Genomic DNA, 21,385 nt, shown 5'->3' with positions numbered 1-21,385 from the left:
TGAAAGCCCTATGAAGCGGTATATAAGTCTAACTGCTATACCAGAAGCAGTTCTGGAGAAGAGGTCCGCTCAACATGAGAGAGTGTCGCAATCCAAGATGGGAGAGAAATGTGGGCCTGGAAGAATATTGCCTCTGGGGCCATGAGATTAAGCAGGCAGAGCTAATTGCCGTTCTCAGAGAAACGAACAATTGCCGCTTCCAGTTGCCTCCTAACTTCCCTATTGGGAGAGGAGAGCGACTGCAAATGATTCCCACTTGCGACCAATGGCTATAATAGACGGCCACCCCCTCAGGACAGCTCCCGATATCAACCATTATTTTACAACTGTTCTATTCCGCCGCCCCATTGGATGGGTCTGGCCTGAGTTTCCATTCCCATAATTCCCAGCCAAAGGATCTTCTTCGGGGTTCCAACCCAGCCTCTCAATACCCCAATGAAATGTTGGTGGATGCAAAAAGCGTTTTTATGAGCTGATGGTGTTGGGTTGGGTTGGAAGGCATGGCCAAGGCCAAGGGTTGGGTGATCGATTGGTTATTGCTATTGGCATCTGATCTAGAGGGATATTTCCTAGAGCTGGTGCCCTCACCGGGAAACTCTGGAACTGCTGGCCCAAAGGGTGGTGAAGGCCATCAGCTTGGATGGCTTCTGACAGGAGAAGAGACAAAGAGGATGAAGCTCTTTGTGGCCACTGATCTTAAGGCCTATACTCTGACCCTCCAGCATTGAGAGCTCATTGGCTCTGGGAATCATGGGCAGAAGGGAACAGTTGGGCTGATGCCATGTTTGGTGGCCTACTGAGAAGCTACGATGGTCAAGGAGACAGGATTCCTAATCTTCTCTCCGTCTTTGCAGCTATTTAGTACAAGTGTGTTTCTGAACAGCAGCACTCAAGGGTCGTCCTTGCCCCCCAGCCCACCTCTCCGAGGAAGGTTTCCCACAAGGAGCACCCTTGGAAGTGGCCCTTCTCCCCAGGGATGGCTGGGACAGTCCTCACACCCACATTCTGTGTTAAGAGGACAGTCACGTTTCCTGCTAGGGAGCCCTGCTAGAGCTGAGCCCACATGCTAAGGGTAGAACGCTCCCACAGAAGATGCCTACCTGTGGAGCCTCGCTCGTACAGGTAATGTAGCCAGCAGGTAAAGCATGCAGGGGGTGGCCCCTTCCCAAACGCACCTCGTCTCCTCCAGGCTGTCACTTTTCCGCCTCCTCCTTTGAGTGGCTTCCTCCAGAGGCGGAGGTAAGCCTTGGTGGGGGGCTCCCCAGGGGGCTTACAAAGGTTCCCCGGCTGACGTAGGGCTCACTCAGTTTCCGTGGCAAGTGGTGAAGGCCGGGCCCCTCTCCGTTGAGAAGGAAGTCGGAGTTGGTCCTCCGCAGCGGGCACATCTGGGCCGCCCCCCGTGTTTGTCACAGTGGACGGAGGACGCGTTTGGAGAGGTCGCAGCTATGGGCAGGGGAGCTGCCGGAGCGGCTTCCGTGGTCCCTGGGGGTCTCGTAGTCTTCTCCTCGTCCTCTTCCGCCTCCCCCTCACCACTCTGCACCCCGTTCATGGGGAAGACGTTTCCTTCCTCCGTCCAGCCGTTTCCGTGCTCACCTTGAGGTGGTTCCCTGCGTGGGCAATCTGTGGGGTCCCTTCTTTGGCGGATGGGTGTGCAGGGGTGGTCCCTGGCTGGTGTATCACGGGGCCTTCCGGCCTCCCCGTTCTCTCCTCTGCGGGTCCTGCTTTCTTGGAGACGGGGTCCTTTGCGTGGGCCCTCCTCGGCTTGGGCACTGGGGCAGCCTGCGCTTCCGCCTTCTCCTTGGGGGTCCAGCATTTGCTTCAAGTGCTTGTTGTTGGCCAGAGTGGCAATCGTCTCCCCGTGACCAGGTGCCTGGGAGACTTCTCCATGGGGCTGGTGGCCAAGGGATTGGAAGGAGGCGGCTGGTCGTGGGATGGAGAAGGGCAGAATCCCAGCAGGGGTGGGGGAGAAGTCTGGGGCACTTTCTCGGTGGCCCCTTCCTGGGCAGCTCTGTTCTTGGCCTCGAGGGCCTTTTGCTGCTTGAGAGCAACCCTGTGTGGGCGTTGGCCTTGGAGACATCGCACACCTTGATGCGGTTGATCTGAGAAAGTGGATGTTCTTCACCTGGGGTCAATGATGTGATGTAGCCCAGAACTTCGCTTCCGGGTTCCGGATCGGGCTCCACCCAAGTGGGCAGGTACTCGAACATGTGGCCTTCTCCAGGTTGAGGAGACCCGGGTGGATGGTCGGCACCTTCTCCACGAGGTTGCTGGGCCTCTCGACACGCGGTCCTCGGGGATGACCTTGACTTGGGCTTCTGGACGTTGTTCAGCCAGGGCCTTCTCACTGCTGGCTTTGCTGCTGACTGCCTCTGCTCGGTGCTTTTGGCCTTGACCAGAGCATATTTCGGATTGATCATTTTCTTCACCACGGAGTTGGTTGGTGTCAGGGAGACAACGGAAGGCAGGATGACCGGCTCGGCTTCCGGTTCCTCTCCCATGGGGATGGACTTGAGGCTGACGCTCCGGGACATCAGGTACAGCTCCTGGAACTGCTTGTCGAAGGCCTCAACCACCTGGCCCGAAAGCACGGAAATGACGTTCCGGTCGGTCCGGGGCTGACCAGGTGAACTGAGGGAATGCGGAGGGTACATTGGGGGCCTCAGAGAAAAGGCTAGAAGGAGGTGGGCTAAGGAGAAGCCCTGCCCGAATGGGGCTCCTCAACCGGGGCAGGTTTCAAGAGGTGTGGACGCTCAGCCTGGGGGATTCTGGAGTCGAAGTCCACCACCGCTTAAACCTAGTGAGAAGCACTACGACAAACAAGCAAGAGTGAATTTTTACAGCCAAAGTGTTTGGGCCATGCCATCCTACACCTGTTTTCTGCACAAAATCTAGATAGCTGTTGCTTGTTCATCTTGGTTATGGGTCAAGAGAAGAAGCTAAGTATGGACTTTGGTGTGGCCCCCCGTTTTCTGCCTGTCTGTCCATGAGAGAGGTAGCTTCCTTTTGGCTGCAGGGTCTCCCACAGGGGTCTTTACGCCAATAGCCCCTTCAGGTATACAGTTTTATATTTCTTCCTTTCACAGACACCACACAATAGACATTCTGTAAAGGCATCACCATTATCACTATCTCTTACAATATAGAAAACAGAGTTGGGGGTCACTTTCTTGCCACCCCCCTGCACCTCCCTCTGTTTGCATAATCCTGCTCCTTCCATCTTCCCAACCTCCCTTCTCCCCTTCTTTCCTTCTCTCCTTCCTCTTTGCCTCTCCCCTCTCTCTCCCCCACTCCTCTCTCTTCTCCTCCTCCTTCCCCTCTCCTACTCTTACCTCCCTCCCTCACTTCTCTGGTTTGCCCTTCTTTCCTTTCCCTCCTCATCTCCCTCCTTCCCTTGGTTGCCCAGGGGCCTCATTCCCACCCACAAAGCCCAAAGCCAAGGTAGCTGGACCCCAAATCAGGGCCTCTCCAGGTTCTCCACTACCTGACGAGCACACACGGCTTTGGTCCCATCCACAAACATGAAAACTTCTGAGCCAAGGCTCCTTTGAACGTCATGGCGGGCGGGTAAAAACTCCGTGCCCCCATTGTGCCGATGCGGAGATGCTGCAGACACAGAAGGGCAGAAATAAGCCGGGTCGGCAGGTAAAAACGGCTATCGGCACTTAAAGGACATTTCTTTCATTTGGGGCACTGGGAGCCAGAGTTGTGGTTTCAAACACGGATGGCGAGGGGGGGGGGGGGTGTGGGGGGGTGGGCCAGAGAAGGTTGGCGTGGCCATTCCGGTAGGCCCTCCGAGTCTGACTTATTCAGCACAATACTGCTTGCTGCGGATGGAAGAGGCAGCCAAGTTGATTACCGAAGCATCTTTGCAAAGCCCAAATAATTTGGGCTGTGCGATGCCTGTTTTGCAAACCTCCTTGCTGGTGAAGGGAGGGGCCGGGGCGAAAGCGGGAAGTGGGAAGTTGTGGTGCGTGAAAACCAGAAAAGTGCAGCATTGCAACATGCCGACATGTGTTGGGTGCTGCCCGTAATGGAGCCTCCCCATATTGAGAAAGTGCTGAGCTAAACCTAATTCGCTTTATTCCACCCATGAATGCACCTGTGTGGCTGAGGCGCTTAGGATGTTCCTGCTGGAAACTGAAATTTGTTTTGTTTTGGCAAAAATCACCTCATTTGCAAACTGGCTGCCACGTTTGCCGAACAACTACTGTGGGAAAAAACAAGTTGGCAAAAGTTGGGTTGGTTATGTGATGAACCTCTTTATGACCATCACGACTTAAAAGAACCATAACGGGCAGCCTGTGTATGGCTGTTCAGCTGAGGACGTTTTAAAGGGAGAAGAAGAGAGAAAGAGGGAAGTTGAAGGAAGGAATATAAAAGTTCCCTTGTAGAAAAAGTCAATGCGTGCCAACGATGGGCAGGTTTTAAGGAGCAGCCCTGAAGCTGGAAGAGGATGTGAGGGACTAGTCAAAGGCCACGAACAGAGTTCTTAGGAAAGTTAATAAAAAGCTGGATTTCCCCGTCTTTATTGCCTTTGCTATGACTAGGCTCACATTTCGGATGTTCTGAACTCAAGAAAGGCGATGGGTTGGCAAAAAGTCAACAAGTGGCTCATCCGGAAGAGGGTGCTGCTTTAAAAGTTCTCGAGAACTTTGTTAAACGTTTGGGTCAAAGGGAAGAGCCTCCGAGGGGAAATCTCCAGGAAGAAGGTGGAGACCATTAACTCCTAATTGCTCTCGTTCCAAAAACATATTTTTTTTTTCATTCTTCAGGCCTTTCCTCGCCCCGCCAGCATTTTAAGGCTGAACGCCTTGTTTTGTTCTGAAGTGAATGAATGACGTGATGAGATATTTATTTTCCACGGAAGAAAAGCCAGCACAGTCCATTGAAAACCAGCAGCCCCAACTGACAACAAGAGGGGGAAAAAATGCAGTCGGGGCAGCTGTCTTAAATGAGAGCAATTTGTTGATTGAGCCGAGCCGGAGCAGAACAAAAAAGAAACCGGGGAGCAAACAGCCAAGACGGATGGTTGGCAGGGAAGAGGAGCAGCGTCGCAGCTCGAGCCAAAGGCTGAGTCACTGGGCAAACATGTGCTGGAGGCATTTCCCAGGGTGCCTTGGGGCTGACCCCTCGCACCTGCGTGCCGACTCTTGCCAGGTGTGATGGTGCCGAAGCTCGGGTGTCCTCAGATGGACACCGAGGTTGATGGGAACGGAACTGTTGTTCCCCCAAAGGGAATCGTGGAATTTTAGGATCTCGGAGGTGGGACCGTTGGAGTCAATTCCCAGAAATCTGGGAGTTAAAGTCCCCAAATCTTAAAAGTTCCTGAGGTTGAGAAAACTAGAGAATCCAGCTTCCCCCCTGGAGCCCACGCGAGCAAACATCTCCAGATCTTTGAAGCAACTGAGCTGGCTTTGATTGGGAGCAGCTTATGAGCTTTGAAAAAGGTAAACAGATGCGAGCTCCCTTCCACAGCCTTTTGTCAGCGTTATGTGCTGAAGGTGGAGCCGCATGGAACCGAGTTTTCAAAGAAAACACCCGAGCAGGATGAGGCCTCCCTCCAGGGCGATGCAAGGCAAAGGTGGCTTTTGTTTATAACCGCCCGATGGGTAAGTGCAGCTCCATGTTTCGAAAAACGAGACCAAGGGAGATCTCTCATCTTTGGCCCCTGGAAGTGTGTGGTGTGTGTGGGTGTGTGTGTGTGTTGGTCTAGCAAGAGGGCAAAGGGCACAGAGTGAACCCATCGGCTCTGCCCCGTATCTTTTCGCCGTGCTTCAGACCACCAAGAACGCTCCGAGGGGAAGACTGTGCGACAAACCTGTCCCATCCCCAGCCGCTTCTGACGTAGCATGTTGGAAAACCCACCACCACTCAAAACCACCCGTGGCCTTAGCCCGCCCTTCTTTCCCCCCCAGCCCCGTGTGCTTCGTTGCAAAATGGGTGCAACGACTCTTAGGATGTGTGTTTGGTGGTCTCACCGTTTGAAACAACCAATCGAGGTGTAAAAAGTCTTTCTTTGTCCCAACATACCAAGTATGATGCAAGAGGTTTCCTGTTCTCCCACCCCCCCCTCTCTCGGCTTTTATAACTTTTTGTCATCCCCTGCAAGATGCAGCTTTGTTGGCCATTGGGAACAAGGAGCTCTACAATTGGTTCTTGGAAATGGGAAATGCATCTGGGCGCCCTCTTCACCCATTTTGGCCTACACGAGTTAGAAAACTGTGAGGGCCATTAACCAGTGGAACAGATTGCCACCAGAAGTTGTGGCTGCTCCACAACTTGGGGGCTTTTTGAGAAGGACTGGACAACCATTTGTCTGAAACGGTAGAGGGTCTCCTGCCTTGAGCAAGGGGCTGGACTAGAAGACCTCCAAGGTCCCTTCCGACTCTGTTGTTCTGTTCTGTTCGGATAGAAGCTGAGAGACCTTGAGTTCCAGTCCTGCCTTAGGCATGAAGCCAACTGAGGGGGCCAGTCGCTCTCCTTCTATCCAAGAAGGAGGTTCTGGCAAAGTCGCTTTGAGCTATGGCCAAGAAGAGTGTAGACACTTGCCCCCAACGTCCTCGGCAGTCGGAGTTTGGCTTGATTCTGGGGGGGGGGGGGAGAAGCTTTCTAGGCATTAATCAAGACTCTTGAATCTAACCTTTCCATTAGTGAGGGCTACGGCTGTGATGGAGACCGTGGCATGTGTGCCAGAGGTGGCATGTGGAGGGCCCTCTCCGTGGGCACGCTCACTGTCACCAGCTACTGTTCATGGCCACTGTAGTGCTGGAAAACAGCTTGAAAATGCCCCCCAAAATGGCCAAGAAAAGGCATTCCAAGTGCCAGCTGGTAGTTGGGTTTCTGGTGCTCTGGCACCCACATGTTGTTCCAGTTTGGGCAGGCGGTGCCGACAAGGTCCGCCGTCCCTGGGCGGGGTCTTGGTTAACTGAGAAAGTGGAATCGTGGTGAAGATCTGCTGCCTTCCCCTCTCATGGCTGCTGAAAGGGACGACGGGGAGAAAGCAGGCAGAGCGAAGGAATGTGCTGCTAAGAGATCCATATCGTGGCCACTGGTGCCATGAGACTCTTCTCGCAAGCTCTCGATGCTCCAGCATGGATGGGATTGGCTGGCAAGCGCCACCGTCTCCGGAGCCAAGGCTTAAAGGAATTTGGGAAAGTTGCAATTATTGCAAAACGGGGAAAGTATTATCCCCTGAATTGGGCCGATGAAAACATCCTCCCAGACTACAAAAGCACCCCGAGGGTCTTTTATCTCTCCCCTTTTTTGGGGGGGGGCAACGTTTCAACGGGACCGTTTGCCAGACTCCGGGCTGATTTACCTTCAGGTGGCCGGCGTGCATCTGGGCTCGCTCGCACATCTGGAGAAATATCTCAGGTTGGATTCGTCTATGATGATGTAGATGGCCACTTTCCGCTTGAAGCCTGCGTCCAGGAGGTCCTTGAAGATGTCAACGTCCGTGAACATGTCCATCACCACCCGCGACCACCTGCCGAGAGGGAGAAAGGAGACGTCAGCCCACGGGAGCGAAACGTATTTCCAGATGTGGCCTTACCTCTTAGTTGGCTGGGGGATTCTGGAACGGTAAACCCAGCATTTCTGGAGGTGCCTGATTCACACTAAGCGTGGCAATAAATCTTGACTCTCCAGCTCCCATCGCCCCCAGGTCAAGAACTGGCTTACAGCAGAAGCTGAAAGACTCAGCACGGCTGTCTTAATGGCTTGATTGCAATTAAGACAGAAGCTGCTATCTGCATAGAAGATCTGCCTCGCGCCAAACGTAGCAATTAAGCTCTTTCTCCATGCCCACTTGGGGGTTCAAATCCTAGATCTTGTCTTCCTCCCCTTTCAAGTCTACGGAAATTGGGCTGTTCTCTTCCCGGTTGGGAGATTTCGGTTCAGGTTTCCCTAAACGATTTTGCCTGGCCTGGAAGTCACTGGTTCTCATTCCCACCGGTCTTTACAGGAGGGAACCACGTAGAGGGAGAGACTTATGTGCTGGAGTAGAGCAAATGGTTGCTCCTTGATTGCACCCCGTAAAGCTCCTCGAATGTTCTCCTTGGATCAACGCACACACACAGCAGTTCTCCATTTCACCCCAAACATTCAAGAGCCCAGGACTCCGTGGGTGGCCCCAAGAAATCCACCCCCCCTCTCTGAGCCGGTGGCATTTGCTAATTGCTTGGATGGGGACCACATTCCAACATTTGGGGCACAGAACAAAAACCCATTTTCCCATGACAAACCCTCAACGCAGGACCGTCTTTCCGCCAGGAGCCCTCCTGGCTATCAGGTACTCAATGCACAGCACATCACAGACTTTTCCCAAAAAGCTTCTTGCGGGAAAAGCGAAACACCTTCAAGAAAAGAAAGGAAGTCCAGCTGCCTTTTGAAAAAGCCTCTTTGGGGACAACCGGGACTTGGATGACTCTCCATAGGCAGGGCAAACTTCGCTTTTCCCCCCTCTTCAGAGGCTGAGCTTGGGGCGGTTTCAACTTCCAAAGAGAAGCGAAGAGTCCCAATTCCTTAAAAACCTCTGCTTTGGCTGATCGAGGCTTGCTGTAAGCATAAAGGTGTTTTCATATGGCCTGGTTCCATGTTGCACTGGGAAAACAAACCCCTCTCTTGCTTTCTGGAGCCTTTCTGGAGGTTCCTTTCAGATGGAAAGGAACCTCTTTTCCATCTGGGTCCCAACTGTGTGGGTGGGCTACTTTCTCAAAACAAGAGGCTGGAAAAAACACCTTTTCTTCTATGCATTTCGTGGAGAAACGGAGTCGACCTCTGATGCAGCCTTAGCTGCTGTGAAAGGAGCCGAGACGTGTTTACATCTTGTAAGAGAAAAGGGGGGGGATCATATTCTGGCATGATCTGACTTCGGGCTGCGTAATGTAGCTCTTACGAGAGTCGGCTCTCGACCCGAGAGATTCAATTCAAGAGCAGGAAAGTCACTGGGTCAGCAAAGGGAAACCGAGGCAGGCGGCAAATTAAAGAGAGAGAATTGAAAACATGATCGGGAGTAGACGAGGTGAAGCGAGAAGGGAGCTGGGGCTGACTTGCTCCGCTTTCCTTTGTAGAGACTCTGAGAAAATGTGGGAAGAAGGGGTTTTTTTTTTGCCTCTAGGAATGTGTGGGTTCAAGACAAGCCCTTTCATTTTCCCAGGAATTGTGTCCCACATAAATTAAGGGAAAGACACCCCCTTTTTCTGTGAGTTTTTCCACCCCGGTCCTCCAAACCTTGCCAGCATCCTAATTGTGAGAATTGCATCGTTGGATGTAAGGCAGTATTTCTCAATTTTGGCAACTTTTAAGATGCGTGGACTTCAACTCCCAGAATTGAAATGCACACATCTTAAAATTGCAAGACTGGAAAACATTTCTGTAAGGCATTCATGCCTCCCTCCCTCCCTCCCTCCCCCTCTCTCTCTCGTGGGATTTATTTACAAGCAAAGGACATTCATTCAGTTTGTGCAGCCACACATTTTACATACACAACTATCGGCTGCTCACAGGTTTTAAAACAAAACAACCGAACAATAACAGCAGTGGTTCCCAAACTTGGCAACTTTAAGACTTGTGGACTTAAACTCCCAGAATTCTCCAGCCAGAGTTGGCTGGAGAATTCTGGGAGTTGAAGTCCACAAGTTGGCTGGAGAATTCTGGGAGTTGAAGTCCACAAGTCTTAAAGTTGCCAAGTTTGGGACCACTGAATAACAGCAACAGAAAAACACCCAAACGCTAAAAATTTTAAATGTAGATGGTTCCTGGTTCTTCTGGCCAAAGACTTTTAAGGGACTTTTCTGCCGAAAGGGAAAAAATCAGGATCTCAGTAGCCAAACCTCCTTTTTAAAAGAAACAAAGGACGTGTTGCTGTTTTCACACCACAGTCCCAGGATTCTGGATCCTCACAATACAACAAACACGAACCAGCCAACAGGCTGGATTTGAGGAACACCCTCAAGCGATCCCAGATTGAATCCAGCTGAGTCTGCACGATTTGACTTGATGGTCTGGTCAGTGGATTGGGGGAAACCGCAGGGGCAGAATAAGGTTTTGGACACCTGGGAGAACCCGAAATGAGGTTATGGAGGGGGGGGGGTTTCTAGGAAGAGGCAGGACCCCCAGTTTTGAGCGAAGGTGTTCGGAGTGGCTCTGCTCTGTTGCTCTGGAGCCCCCCGTTCTTGGTTGAAAGAAGGAAAATGTGAGAAAAACATTACAGGAGCTGATTAAGTTCAGAACTGTTTGTGCTAGGAATTCTCTCTCTCTCTCACACACAAACACATCCGGACCCTTACTACCCTCCCGGCCTTCCGCAAAGCCACTAAGTCCTGGCTGCTCCAGCAGGCCGGGGGGGGGGCTGTTGAAATACCCAGCCCCACGATAACTAAGAATGTTGTGTATTTTAAAGTGTTGTTTTGTCTTATTTATCCCCTTCCCTTGTTTATTGTAAGCCGCCCGGAGTCCTTCGGGAGTGGGCGGCATACAAGACCAATAAACTACTACTACTACTACTACTACTACTACTACTACTACTACTACTACATACATGAAAAACCCAGCAGAAGATACTTGGGTCTGTGTTGAGTCCTGAGATAAGCTGTGAGGTTGCAGTGTGGGGACACGTTCTCTGACAGTACATGTTGCAAAAATCTCAACTCTCTGGAATAGTCAAAAGTTGCCTTTTGGGGAGAGGGTCTTTTCTCCCCAGTTCCCAATGGTGGTCTTGCAGGAGGCCCTTGGAAAAATTGCCATCCAGGAATGATGGCAGAGTCTGTGGCTCTCGTGTGTCATACTTGGGGGGGGGGTGCCCATTGTGGTCCTTGAAAAAAGAGGTCCTACCTACTTATCTTGACCCAAGAACCAGAAAGTCCTTCAGGGGCAAAGCAGTCCAGATCTCTAGCGTGTCTCCTCCTGCCCACCCACCCCAGACACACCAGATGGACCACAGGTGCCCAAGGGGCCTCTAGAAGTGGTTTGAGATAGACCAGTGTTTCTCCACCTTGGCTACTTGAAGATGTCTGGACTCCAACTCCCAGAATTCCCCAGCCAGCATTCGCTGGCTGGGGAATTCTGGGAGTTGAAGTCCAGACATCTTCAAGTTGCCAAGGTTGAGAAACACTGAGATAGACCATCGCCATGCCGAACTCCCAAATCGCGAGACCTTCATGAGGCCATCCTTTCCCTACATGCTCCTTGTGGATCTGTTGCAATCGAGATGCACCAGGATCTGGCTGTGGTGCCAGCTGTTTTGGTGGGAAGGGGCTCCACTTTGAACAAGCTGTCTCAGCCGCCTTTTCTCAACCATCGTCTTTCGGATGCTTTGATCAGCTGCGCCTTCATTCCAGGGTTTGGAAGATGTCTCTCTGGGCGAGGCGATCGTGATTGAACAGGGCCTACCTCTCCATGGGAGGTCAGGACACAGCCATCTAACCTGCTTTCGGCAGATTGGGCATTGAGGCACGCCTGGGAGGCTGAGTGCCTTGCTACACCACCAAGCCAAGCTGCTAAATGCCATCTCATGACCGAACGGCTGCCTCTCCTGTGGCCTACTTAAGCCTCCCTTGTCACAAGGAGCAATTAGTTCTCTGTCTCAAGACGCCGCCTTTTAATCACGCTTAATCATCCCGCTCCGTCGTGTCAAGATCAGCCAGCGCCTTGAGTGTCTCACAGATACTCCCCATGTGCCACGCAGGGCACTTATATCGCCATGCAAATAATCCGAGCGACAACTGTGTAACTGTGACTGGTTTGGCTCAGTCCCCGGGTGCGATGGGAAGAGCAGGAGGGGAGAAGCAAGGAAACAATTTGCCGGGGAGACTATTTCATGGGCTGGGGGTCTGCAGAGGGTGACCCCAAGATGGTGGGATTGAGGTTCCATGTGGACTTTCCACCACACAGAAAATATGGACCTGTGGCACGAACATGATGCGTGTAAGTGTGGGTGGACTTTTTGTGACCATATCCATGTTGGTGTGTAGCTGTGTGGTGACTTTTGGGCCCTCGGATTCCCCCCGCAAAGTATTTTTTTTCCCTTCCTCCTGCGAACCCCACTGGCGCCCAGAGCTGAGTGGAAATCTCACCCGGCTTCCCACATCTGGGACCCAAAGCTGAGGAAGTTGGAGGAGATTTGTTGGCATAATTAAGGGCAAAATCTCCCTCCAGGCGCCCACAGATGTTGCTGCCTCCCGCTTTCATCTCGGGCCAGGCACACGTCACCTGTTTTCGAAGCTCTTTGGAGAACAACGCTGAGTGTCTCTTGGGCCCCAAGTTTCCTCCTGAAGCAGCTTCTGCTTGCCGGAAAAAGATCCCGTGTTATTATTGCTTTCCCAACGGGTAAATCTGTTGTCCCATTTTCCGGAGAGGGATTGCTTGGGCAAGAGAGCGTTCTCGAAAGCTCCGTTTCTGCACAGGGAAAGGTTCTTGAGAGGTTCTCAGGTGCTTTGCCTCTGCCTTAGCAGCTGGAGGAACATGGTTAGTTCGGGTGAGGGCTCGCCGAGGGCCCCTGGCTAGCTAGGGAACCACCGAAGCATCCTTGCAAACAGATGGGACCGTCCTCTTCTCTCTCGCTGCTAAAAACCCTGCTTCTCCACATCCTTCTGTCTGTCCATCTTCTGGCCGGCTGTCAGTCCCATACCACCCATCAGTTCAGTGGCTCTGAATAGGAATGACCCATCCCGTATTCTACCCAGCATCCGACCTCTTCCCTCTTCGGCCTATTCCTCCTCCCATGCTCCTATCCCTGTTTACGGTTCCTCTGGTTGCCGATGATGGTTCTATGCCGCATTTTGCGTTCTTGCAAGAGAGGAGGGTCTTCGGAAGGGGTTGATTCCAGACTGGCGGGAAGGCGGTGGGCCAGGAATTGTGCAGCTGCTGTTCGGTGCAGCTCCACCGGCTTCGTTTTGCCGTAGGAAAAAGCAGAGCGGCAAATTCCCCAGGATTGAAAGCAGATGAGGGAGCCTCTGAGATTCATATAGTTTGCACACCACCGCAGGGATTTCCTGTGGTTTCAGTTTGCCGGCTGGGGGATTCTGGGAGTTGAAGTCCAGGCATCTTAAAAGTTGCAAAGACTGACAAAACTGCCCTCGAGGTCCCATCAACCACAACCATCCTTGGAAATTTGGGGAGCGGGGGGGGGGGAAGCTGCCTTATAAACCCTTATCCTCCTGTGCATCCAATTCTCTGCCTTGGCTGACCAGACCCTCTGAGATCAAGTCACCTAACCCTGCAAACTTGACATTGTATATGCAGCTAGACGGCCTCTCCCTGGGGAAGCCCTGGGGCTCTGGCAGAGGCGTGAAAAGGTGTGCATGTGGATGGGGGGGATTTGCTGAAGGAATCCGGGGCCAGGGGCTTTGCTGTTAGCAACGGGGGTTAATCCGGAGGTCAGACTGAGTAATCCTTGCTGGATAAACAGCCCGGAGGCCTCAGCTGTTGGTTGCTTGCAGATGCCCCAGTGCAGCCTTTCAGTCTTTGTTCCCTTCCTCTGTGAGTCAATAATTATTTTTACTGCTTTGGCTACCAGGGAAAATAGGCAGAGCCCGGTCAATTCAGCGTTTACCTGCTCCTGCTAGGTAACTAGCATCAGCAGCTAATCTGAGGGCCTAAGACACACTTTAATAGACTGGGCGGCCATTCTGGGATAGGGATCTCCTACCTTGAGTAGGGGGTTGGACTAGAAGACCTCCGAGGTCCCTTCAGCCTCTGGATTCTACGTTCTATGTACCAACAGCAGAAGGCAAGAAGACTTTTCTTCTGATGCAGCTTTCCAGGCAGCCGAGCGAAGAGATTATCCGGTTAAATTATCGATTAAAACGGAGACAACGAGACCAAAATCCCTGCAAAGTGGTTGTTTTTTTAACTTAAAAGTTTCCAGGATTTTCCAAAAAGGGAACGAGAGGAGCCAGGTATCCTTTTCCCAGACCAAAACTGGATTTCTGCTAAAGATTCCGTGGGATTCGTAATCCAAAAGAAACCAGGATATCCTGGCTTGTGGTTTCCTTAACCAGGTTTCTGTCTCCAGGTCTCCAAGTCGAAACTGACAGCAGTTTCTCTCCGTAGAGTAACACCATGCGGAGTTTGATTGATTCGTCTGTAATACTATTTATATAACGGCTTCCAGACAGGATGCTGTTGAACGCTTCACGAACCCACCCAAGGAAACATTTCAGGATATCACTCGCATCACCACTCAAACAGCCCATTAATGGTTTTCTCCCCCTCCCCCCCCACCAGCTGATCTGCCAAAAGAAATCCTGCTCTTTGTCCAGAGTCAAGCTGAATTTTATTCTCTGGTTGTCAAATGCCAGAGTAAGAAGCCAACTTTCCCAAGCACTCTCCCCAGCTTCGCAAGGGATTTTTTTTCCTCCTTTGGGAGTCTTCTCTTTGCCGCGTTTTGTCTACCCTAAAACCAGCCACTCTCCCCCCAGAGACCCCCAGTTGGCACTGGCCTGCTGTGAACTAGAGATCCCACGGCTGGATTTTCACTGAGCTGCTGCAGTTTTCAGACTATGCGCTGGTCTGCATTTTTGAGTGGATTAGGAAGCAGTGTCAGAGTTAGATTCCTCCCAGCCTGTTTATGGCCTCTGAAGACGGGATGGTGGCCTCCGTTGCTTCTGAAATCAGCTTGTCTTGAATCTGGAGGATGCGTTGAGGAGCCAGCCAAGACGAAGCTGTTTTTCCCACGCTCTTAACCAAAATAATTGTCATGAAAAGCAGGGCTGCCCCCCGCTGCCATTGTTGGGGCTACTGTGTCACACGTGCGGGTTTGAGAAAGAAGGATTACGATGCTAGAAAGACCTTTGATCTGCCTTTTTCCTTGATTGCTTCCAAGAAAACCTTTTCCTTTTTTTTTTTCCAAAGGTGCGATTGTGTCTAGGTTCATTAGATCACACTGAACCGCTCAGGAGGCAAAGTCGTATTTGTGGAAGAGAGGTTCAAACCGGTTTGCAAGGGTGCAGGAATGGAAGAGGACAAATTGGAGCCTCTTGTTTGGCGAGAGAGAGAGTTTCTCATTTGTGAGATTTGCAAAAAAAAGAAGAGATGAAACCGTGGTCTCCAAAATATCCATCTGGAGATCTGGAGCAACGTTCGAGAACTGCCGTTCAGAGAAGGATGAACAGATGAACCCCGAAGAAACGTGTAACAACAGAGAGGATCTCATCAGCACTCAGCTGCCCTGAAGGAGCCCCTTAAAAAGCAAAAATCCCCCCCCCAATTCGACCAATGGTCTCATAAACAATGGCACCGGAGGTTTCTTTTCTGGATTTTTGCAGGACTTTTTCGACTTCCCAATCTAGGCTGCCACCCTAACGATTTGCCAATGACAGCTGTTAGCAACAGATCTTGAAATTAAATGTTGTGAGAAAATGTGACACAGAAATGACGTGGAATTTGACCTGCCTTAAAGGCGTCTGGTCTGTGATTCAGTGGCCCGAAAAGAGACAGGTGGAATTGTCCCAGACAATATGAGACACTACTTTTGAATGTTGAGATTTAATGATTTATTAAATTTATATACTGCCTGTCTCACTTTCCAACTCTAATTTCCTGGCCTCCTGCTGTCGCTCCTTATGAGTGCAATCTAGCCAGTTCATCTGAAAAGTACAAAACCCAACAGATCATGTTGTTGACGCAGCTCTGAGGATGCTGAAATTTGGGGAATCACCCAACTGAAGCCATCCACACCTGTCCTCCTTCATAAGGTCCCACTGATGTGTTTCGGGCTCCTTGGTCAAGCCAGCCAAGCGGTCAACAGCTGCCAATCTCTCTAGAGATTTTGAACATTTCTACACCGAAGGCTCCATTGATGCTCAAAAAGCACATTTGAACCTGGGGGTGGGCCTTTTGTCCACAAGGAGACCTCCTTGAAGTAGGCAGATCCTGGAGCTGCATATGACCTTTCAGGAGACCGTGAAGGCAGAATCTCCCACCTACAAGAGTCACGTTACCATCCAAGACCTGACACCAACATTTCTGACTCTCCCCTACGAGAAACACCTGGGGACAAAAGGCACCAGAATCCCCTAGGAAAGCTTTGAATACTGAGAACTATTTTCATTTTATGTTGAAAAAAAGTGGAAGTTTGGCCATTTTCCCGGAGGCTTCTTAGAAACGCACGATGGTCGCTTTTGCTACCGCAAATAAAGCAGATTCTTGGTGCCTAACCAATCCTGGGTTAAGCCAAGGCAGCTCGAAAGAGAAGCTTAATCTCCTAAGGACACTTTGATGTTATGGCTAGAAGGGTTTCACAAGCCCAAGCTTGTCCAAGAGAGTTTTTGGTGGAGTCCGGATGGATCAGCTCAACAAAAACTCAGCGCCTGAGATCCAGTGTGAAGCAATCATGGGCTTGTTGATTTCTGGAGATAAAACTTAGCCCGAATGTGTGAATTTAGCTGCACTTACTCACCAAGAGTCAGGCCAGCCTGGTCCATGGAACCAATCAATTAGACAATCCTGGCTTAAGGTACTTGTGAACTCAGATTTCCAAGTCGATTCGCTCTAGTTTTTCACCATTTACGCCTAAACTTGCAGTCACTCACTCTGTTTCCCCCCCTTGGATGCACTTCCACGGTCTTGGCTACATTAATTTCAGTTGACAACAAGATGGCAACAACATGGCATCATTTGCATATAAAATACAGATGTGTCCACATCATCAAAACAAAACATGTCTCTGTCACCAAAGGTTATCCTGACATGTTTATCCAGAAATGCAGTAAACAATCTTGTGTGAAGTCCTGCTTTCAGCTGACCCATTCACAAAACATCCATTATTCTCAAACCTCCATTCTATGCCATTTTTTTCACCCTTAGCAACCAACCTTTCTTTCCATGTTTGCGGAAAACATTCCACACGTCAAGCCTATTCAACTTTATCAAATGCTTTCTCTAAATTAATAAACACAAGGTTTATTGTGTTTATTTAAACTTACTTTCTCATAGACAGGTATGTTTCTCAGCAAAGAAAAACTAAAGAACAAGAATCTGAACAACACCTGCCCACCATAAAGTTTCACTGAAGTTTCATTCTTGCTTCTTGTAAAACGTCTGTATTCTTCCGATATTTTGAAACGGCCACTTTGATACTATATTAAAAAATTAGCTCCACATTTAGAACATCTCATCATTCTTCAAGCTACTAATTTCCTCCATCGTTCATAATAAGCAATGAAATCAGTTATGCTTCTAGATTATATTAAGTCATTTTCATGTGAAGACTTGTTATTAATATTTTCATGAATAGACTTGTTATTAAGCCATGGAAACAAAGATTTTGTCCTAAGCAGAGGCTCACTGTCATAATTATTCTTGGATTGTTGATGTCCCAGTGATTTCCTTCACTCTCTCTCATCTTGTGTTCAGTTATTCTTGTTACCTATAGAGCAGTGTTTCTCAACCTTGGCAACTTGAAGATGTCCGGACTTCAAACTCCCAGAATTCCCCAGCCAGAATGCTGGCTGGGGAATTCTGAGAGTTGAAGTCCAGACATTTTCAAGTTGCCAAGGTTGAGAAACACTGCTATAGAGTGTTTTCCCCTGGACTGCATCTATTCAGAATATTTCAATTTTTTCCCTTCAAGACCATTCTTGGTTTTGCAATGGAGTGTAACATAATTGTCATCAATCTGTGGATGTGCGTTTCCATCCACATGATAGGCTAGATGACAGCAAAGGACGCTCTGTAACTGATATCTTAGCCAGAGAGGCCCGTTGAAATTGATCTCCAATGCCCACCAAGGCTTTGGTCAATATCCAAGTTTCATGCCGTGCTTTTTGGTAGGCCGTTGCCACGGGCAACTTTCCTGGCAGGTGGCAGTCAAGGGCCACCCAAATCTCATGTTCTCCCAAGGATGTCCATGCTCCTTTCTGCAAAGGACTCAAAATGGCAGCCACACAACCACAAACCTCCATCCCTTTTACGCACAGCCCACATCAAAAGTGGGGAAGGGTCTTGATGGCCTGTTTGTAGCTGACATCTCGACCCTTTTGATCCACGGACCCCCTTCCATGCATGCTGGGGTCTCTAATCTTCCCACAAGCCCAACTTCTCACCACTTGGAATGCAATGGACTGGCAAGAGTCTCAACATCTTTCAAATATAATTACAGGCATTATATTTCACTCCTCATAATACATTTAATTTCTCATTATGGCTCGATGACAGGTAGCTGATTTTTTTTTTTAATTGCTTTTTGGCTCCCTTCCCCTCTACAAACTACCCTTTGATAACTGCAGTTCAAGAGGGATATAAATGTGTGGGAATCCGCCAGCAGGAACACGCCGGAAAAACACCTTTATTTGCCCGTTGACAGGTTTCGTTTCCCAACCTAATGTGGTAAAAGTAAATAAATTTATGTATTTATTCTGGGATGGCAGCTTCGTCTTTGCAACGGCCATCGCCTTTCCGCCAGCTGCAGATGCTTGATTGCTAAACATCAACCGAAGCGCTAAAGATAAAGATGAATCTGGACCTGGATCACACGCTCCCGATTTTAATTAATCTGAGTTGAAAGTGATTAGGAGGAGGAGGAGGAGGGAAAGGTATGTCCAGGGGCTGGACCGGAGGTTTTGAAATATGTTAATCAAGAGAGAGTACATTTGCAGTTACTTTTGATTGAGGTCGTTGTTTATAATTTGGGCTTGAATTTTTAATAAGTAGCCCTTTTATCTCTTTCTTGCAACAGCCGGAGAAATCTAGGTCACAGTTACTCCCATTTTACAGATGGGAACACTGAGACTGAAAGTTGCCTGGGGCCTTTGAACCACGTGGCCTTTTCCCAGCTGTGCATCGTACGAAATTCTAGGAGGCCCAGATCCAATTCCCTTCCTGTTTCATTTCTTTTTCCAAGCGAAAGAAATAAGGCTGGTTTTGGGCAATGTTTCGCCTGGGGAGATGCAGAGGCCAGACACAAAGGGAAACGTAAAAGATCGCCTTTCAGCAAATATGGAACCCACATTCCGTTCAAGGAGTCCATAAGAACAAGAGTGCTCTTGAGCATCTGCAGAGGACCTTTCCCCACGATTAAGCTACTTGGGATTACGGAAGGCGAGTAGCTGGGTTTTTAAAAAATGAAAAACTGAGATTTTGGCTCCGTTTTGATTCATGTTCTTGGGAGACAGACGATTTCTGGGAATGGGGGCCTCTTCCTTCCACCCCATTCTATCTCCCCAGGCTTTCCAGCATCATGGATGCTGGCTTCTAACCATTAGCTCTTCAGCCTGTCACTCATCCCGTCCCACCTCTTCTCCCATCTTCTGGGAGATGGGATGAAATATGCCACCAAGTCAGAGAGCGGCCATAAGCAAAGCCCAGGATGAGCTCAGCTCTATGGTGGCTCATCCTTCAGGCAGACCTTCCAGGAAGCGCCTGAGATGTTGAGGTTGGTCCAGGGGACATCTACACCCCCCCCACTCCTCACCTTCTGAGCCTGGAAGATCATCTTGCGCACGACCTCCTTGATATGGGGCTGGCAGTCAATGGGGGGCTGCATGTAGACGGCTGCCCGGGTCACCCCACGGTAAGCAATGGCTTCTGGCCAGCCAAGGTCCAGTTGCGGGATGGATCGGTCAGATCTTTCCGGCCAGTATTCCAAAGAAGGCCCCGGGCCTTCGTCATCGGTCTGGCTGCCACTGTCCACACAGCCACTCCTGTCCTTGAGGGGATGCTCCGCTCCAGGGTCGTAGGTTTCCAAGTTCTCCAGGACTTTCCTGAGCTCCAGCTCGGAGAGGAAGTCTCGGATGTTCTCCTTCTTGAGAACTTCGTAGAAGGCCTCCGGCCCTCTGGCTACCAGGGCTTCTAAGGCCAACCTCTGCTCCTCGCTGTAGAAGAATTCGGGCTTGGACTCGCTGGATCTCCAGTTGACGTGGCTGTTGTCCAGACACTGAACCTGGGAGAAAGCCATGTTTGGACTCAGAAACCAGGAGGAGCCTCTGCTCCACCAAGAATAAACAGGAGCTCAGATGGGCAAAGAAATAAGGTAGTGGTTGGTATCCCTGAGTTGAACAGTTAGCAGCAACGAATGGAGTCCTTCAGCTCCTCCAAAGGCTCTTGAGAAGTCCTCCCCAAAGTTTCGGATGCTTCTGGCCTCCACTCCAGTTCCTCCTCGCCTGGTTCCTCATCTCATCTTGTGGAACCCAAAGTCTCCAGGAGTCTCCAAATGGGTCTCCAGGACTTCCTCTCCCAGAACTCTTGTCAACGGCCCCGGAGGTCTCTCTCTCTCCCCGAATGAGGACTATCTGGGCCGATCTTCCTCCTCCTCCTCCTCCTCCGTCAGAAGCTTTTCGGCAGTCCCCTCTCTCCTCCGCGCCACCCTCCACTTTCCAGATGCCCAGAGGCGCCGGGTGACGAAAGGTGGAGGAATTCAGTCTGAAGTGCCGGACGGGGCTTCGTCGCCTGCCGCTCCCCTCCTGGGCGACCGTCGCCCGATGCCCTCCAGTCCCCCTGGACGTTCCCGGGGCTCTCCTCGTCCTCCCGGCCGACCGATCTCCTCTGCCAGCTGGGCTGCCTGGCCAGGCGCGCTGCTGAGATGCCGGATCTCGCCGCGTGGAAACTGCAGCGGCGTCTGCCGGGAATGAAGTCAGCGGGAGGAGAGGAGGTGGAGAAGGGAGGGGAGGAGGAGAGAGCCGGCTGAGGAAGGCGCTCCTCCTCCTCCTCCTCCTCCTCCTGACTTCACCTGCAGTCCCAGGTGGCCCCGCCCGCCTCCCGCCCGTCCCTGTTCCTGCCTGTCCCACGCGGAGCTCTCCGGCGGGCTCCGGAGGGGAGGCAGGAAACTGACTCACCGCCCCAGTCGGAGCTCCGCTCTTCCACGTCAGGCCAGGCTGGGGGCCGTGAGGGGCAGAGGCTGCTGGCCGGCCAGCTGGTCAGACTTTGGCCTCCGGAGGGCAAAAGGCAGCCGGCGCCTTCTCCAAACACGGGCAAAGTTTCCCTCCCTTCTTTGCAAACAGGAGGCGCGGGGAGCTGGAGGGGAAGAGTCGCAGCCCCCTGGAATGCCCAGGAAGGGAGGGAAGGGCGGCCTTTCTCACGTTGGCACTGCCCTCTTCAGACACGGGTGCGCTCCTAGGAAAGTTCGCTGTCTCGTGGGACTGAGGAACCCCGCCTTTTCCACCCCCCCCAATGGAGCAGCATCCCCCCCCCAGACACGCGTGGCATCCTCTCTCCCGGGATTCCTCCCCCCCCCCCAAAAAACACCCCCAGATCGCTTCCAAGCCTGCCGTTCACATTTGAACGGGGGTTGTTCTCTCCCCCCCCCCCACTTTCAGTCGGGTTGTGTTGTTTCATTTGGTTTGTGCGTTTAATTGTTTTAATTGAAGGGGCTGGACTGGGCAGCTGATGAAGTGGTGAGGACGGCAATAACAAAATCACCCTCGGCCCAATTGCAAAAGTCAGCTTTTTC

At 51.1% G+C, this 21,385-nt stretch overlaps 1 protein-coding gene across 1 annotated transcript; it reads right to left on the bottom strand.

Moving 5' to 3' along the window:
• Nucleotides 1–1,383: 1,383 nt before the first annotated feature.
• FAM83G (family with sequence similarity 83 member G) lies at nucleotides 1,384–20,764 on the bottom strand. The gene is given in 7 exon segments (XM_032230507.1): nucleotides 1,384–2,613; nucleotides 2,615–2,628; nucleotides 3,479–3,523; nucleotides 3,526–3,603; nucleotides 7,319–7,362; nucleotides 7,365–7,481; nucleotides 19,408–20,764. Coding segments are annotated over 7 exon segments (1,722 nt in total). The 5' UTR covers nucleotides 19,895–20,764; the 3' UTR covers nucleotides 1,384–1,676.
• Nucleotides 20,765–21,385: the final 621 nt, after the last annotated feature.

This window comes from Thamnophis elegans, chromosome 14, assembly GCF_009769535.1.
Source record: "Thamnophis elegans isolate rThaEle1 chromosome 14, rThaEle1.pri, whole genome shotgun sequence".
Classification (NCBI taxonomy): Eukaryota; Metazoa; Chordata; class Lepidosauria; order Squamata; family Colubridae; genus Thamnophis; species Thamnophis elegans.
The sequence above is the reverse complement of the archived record's forward strand: the minus strand, read 5'-3'. Positions and strand labels throughout refer to the sequence as shown.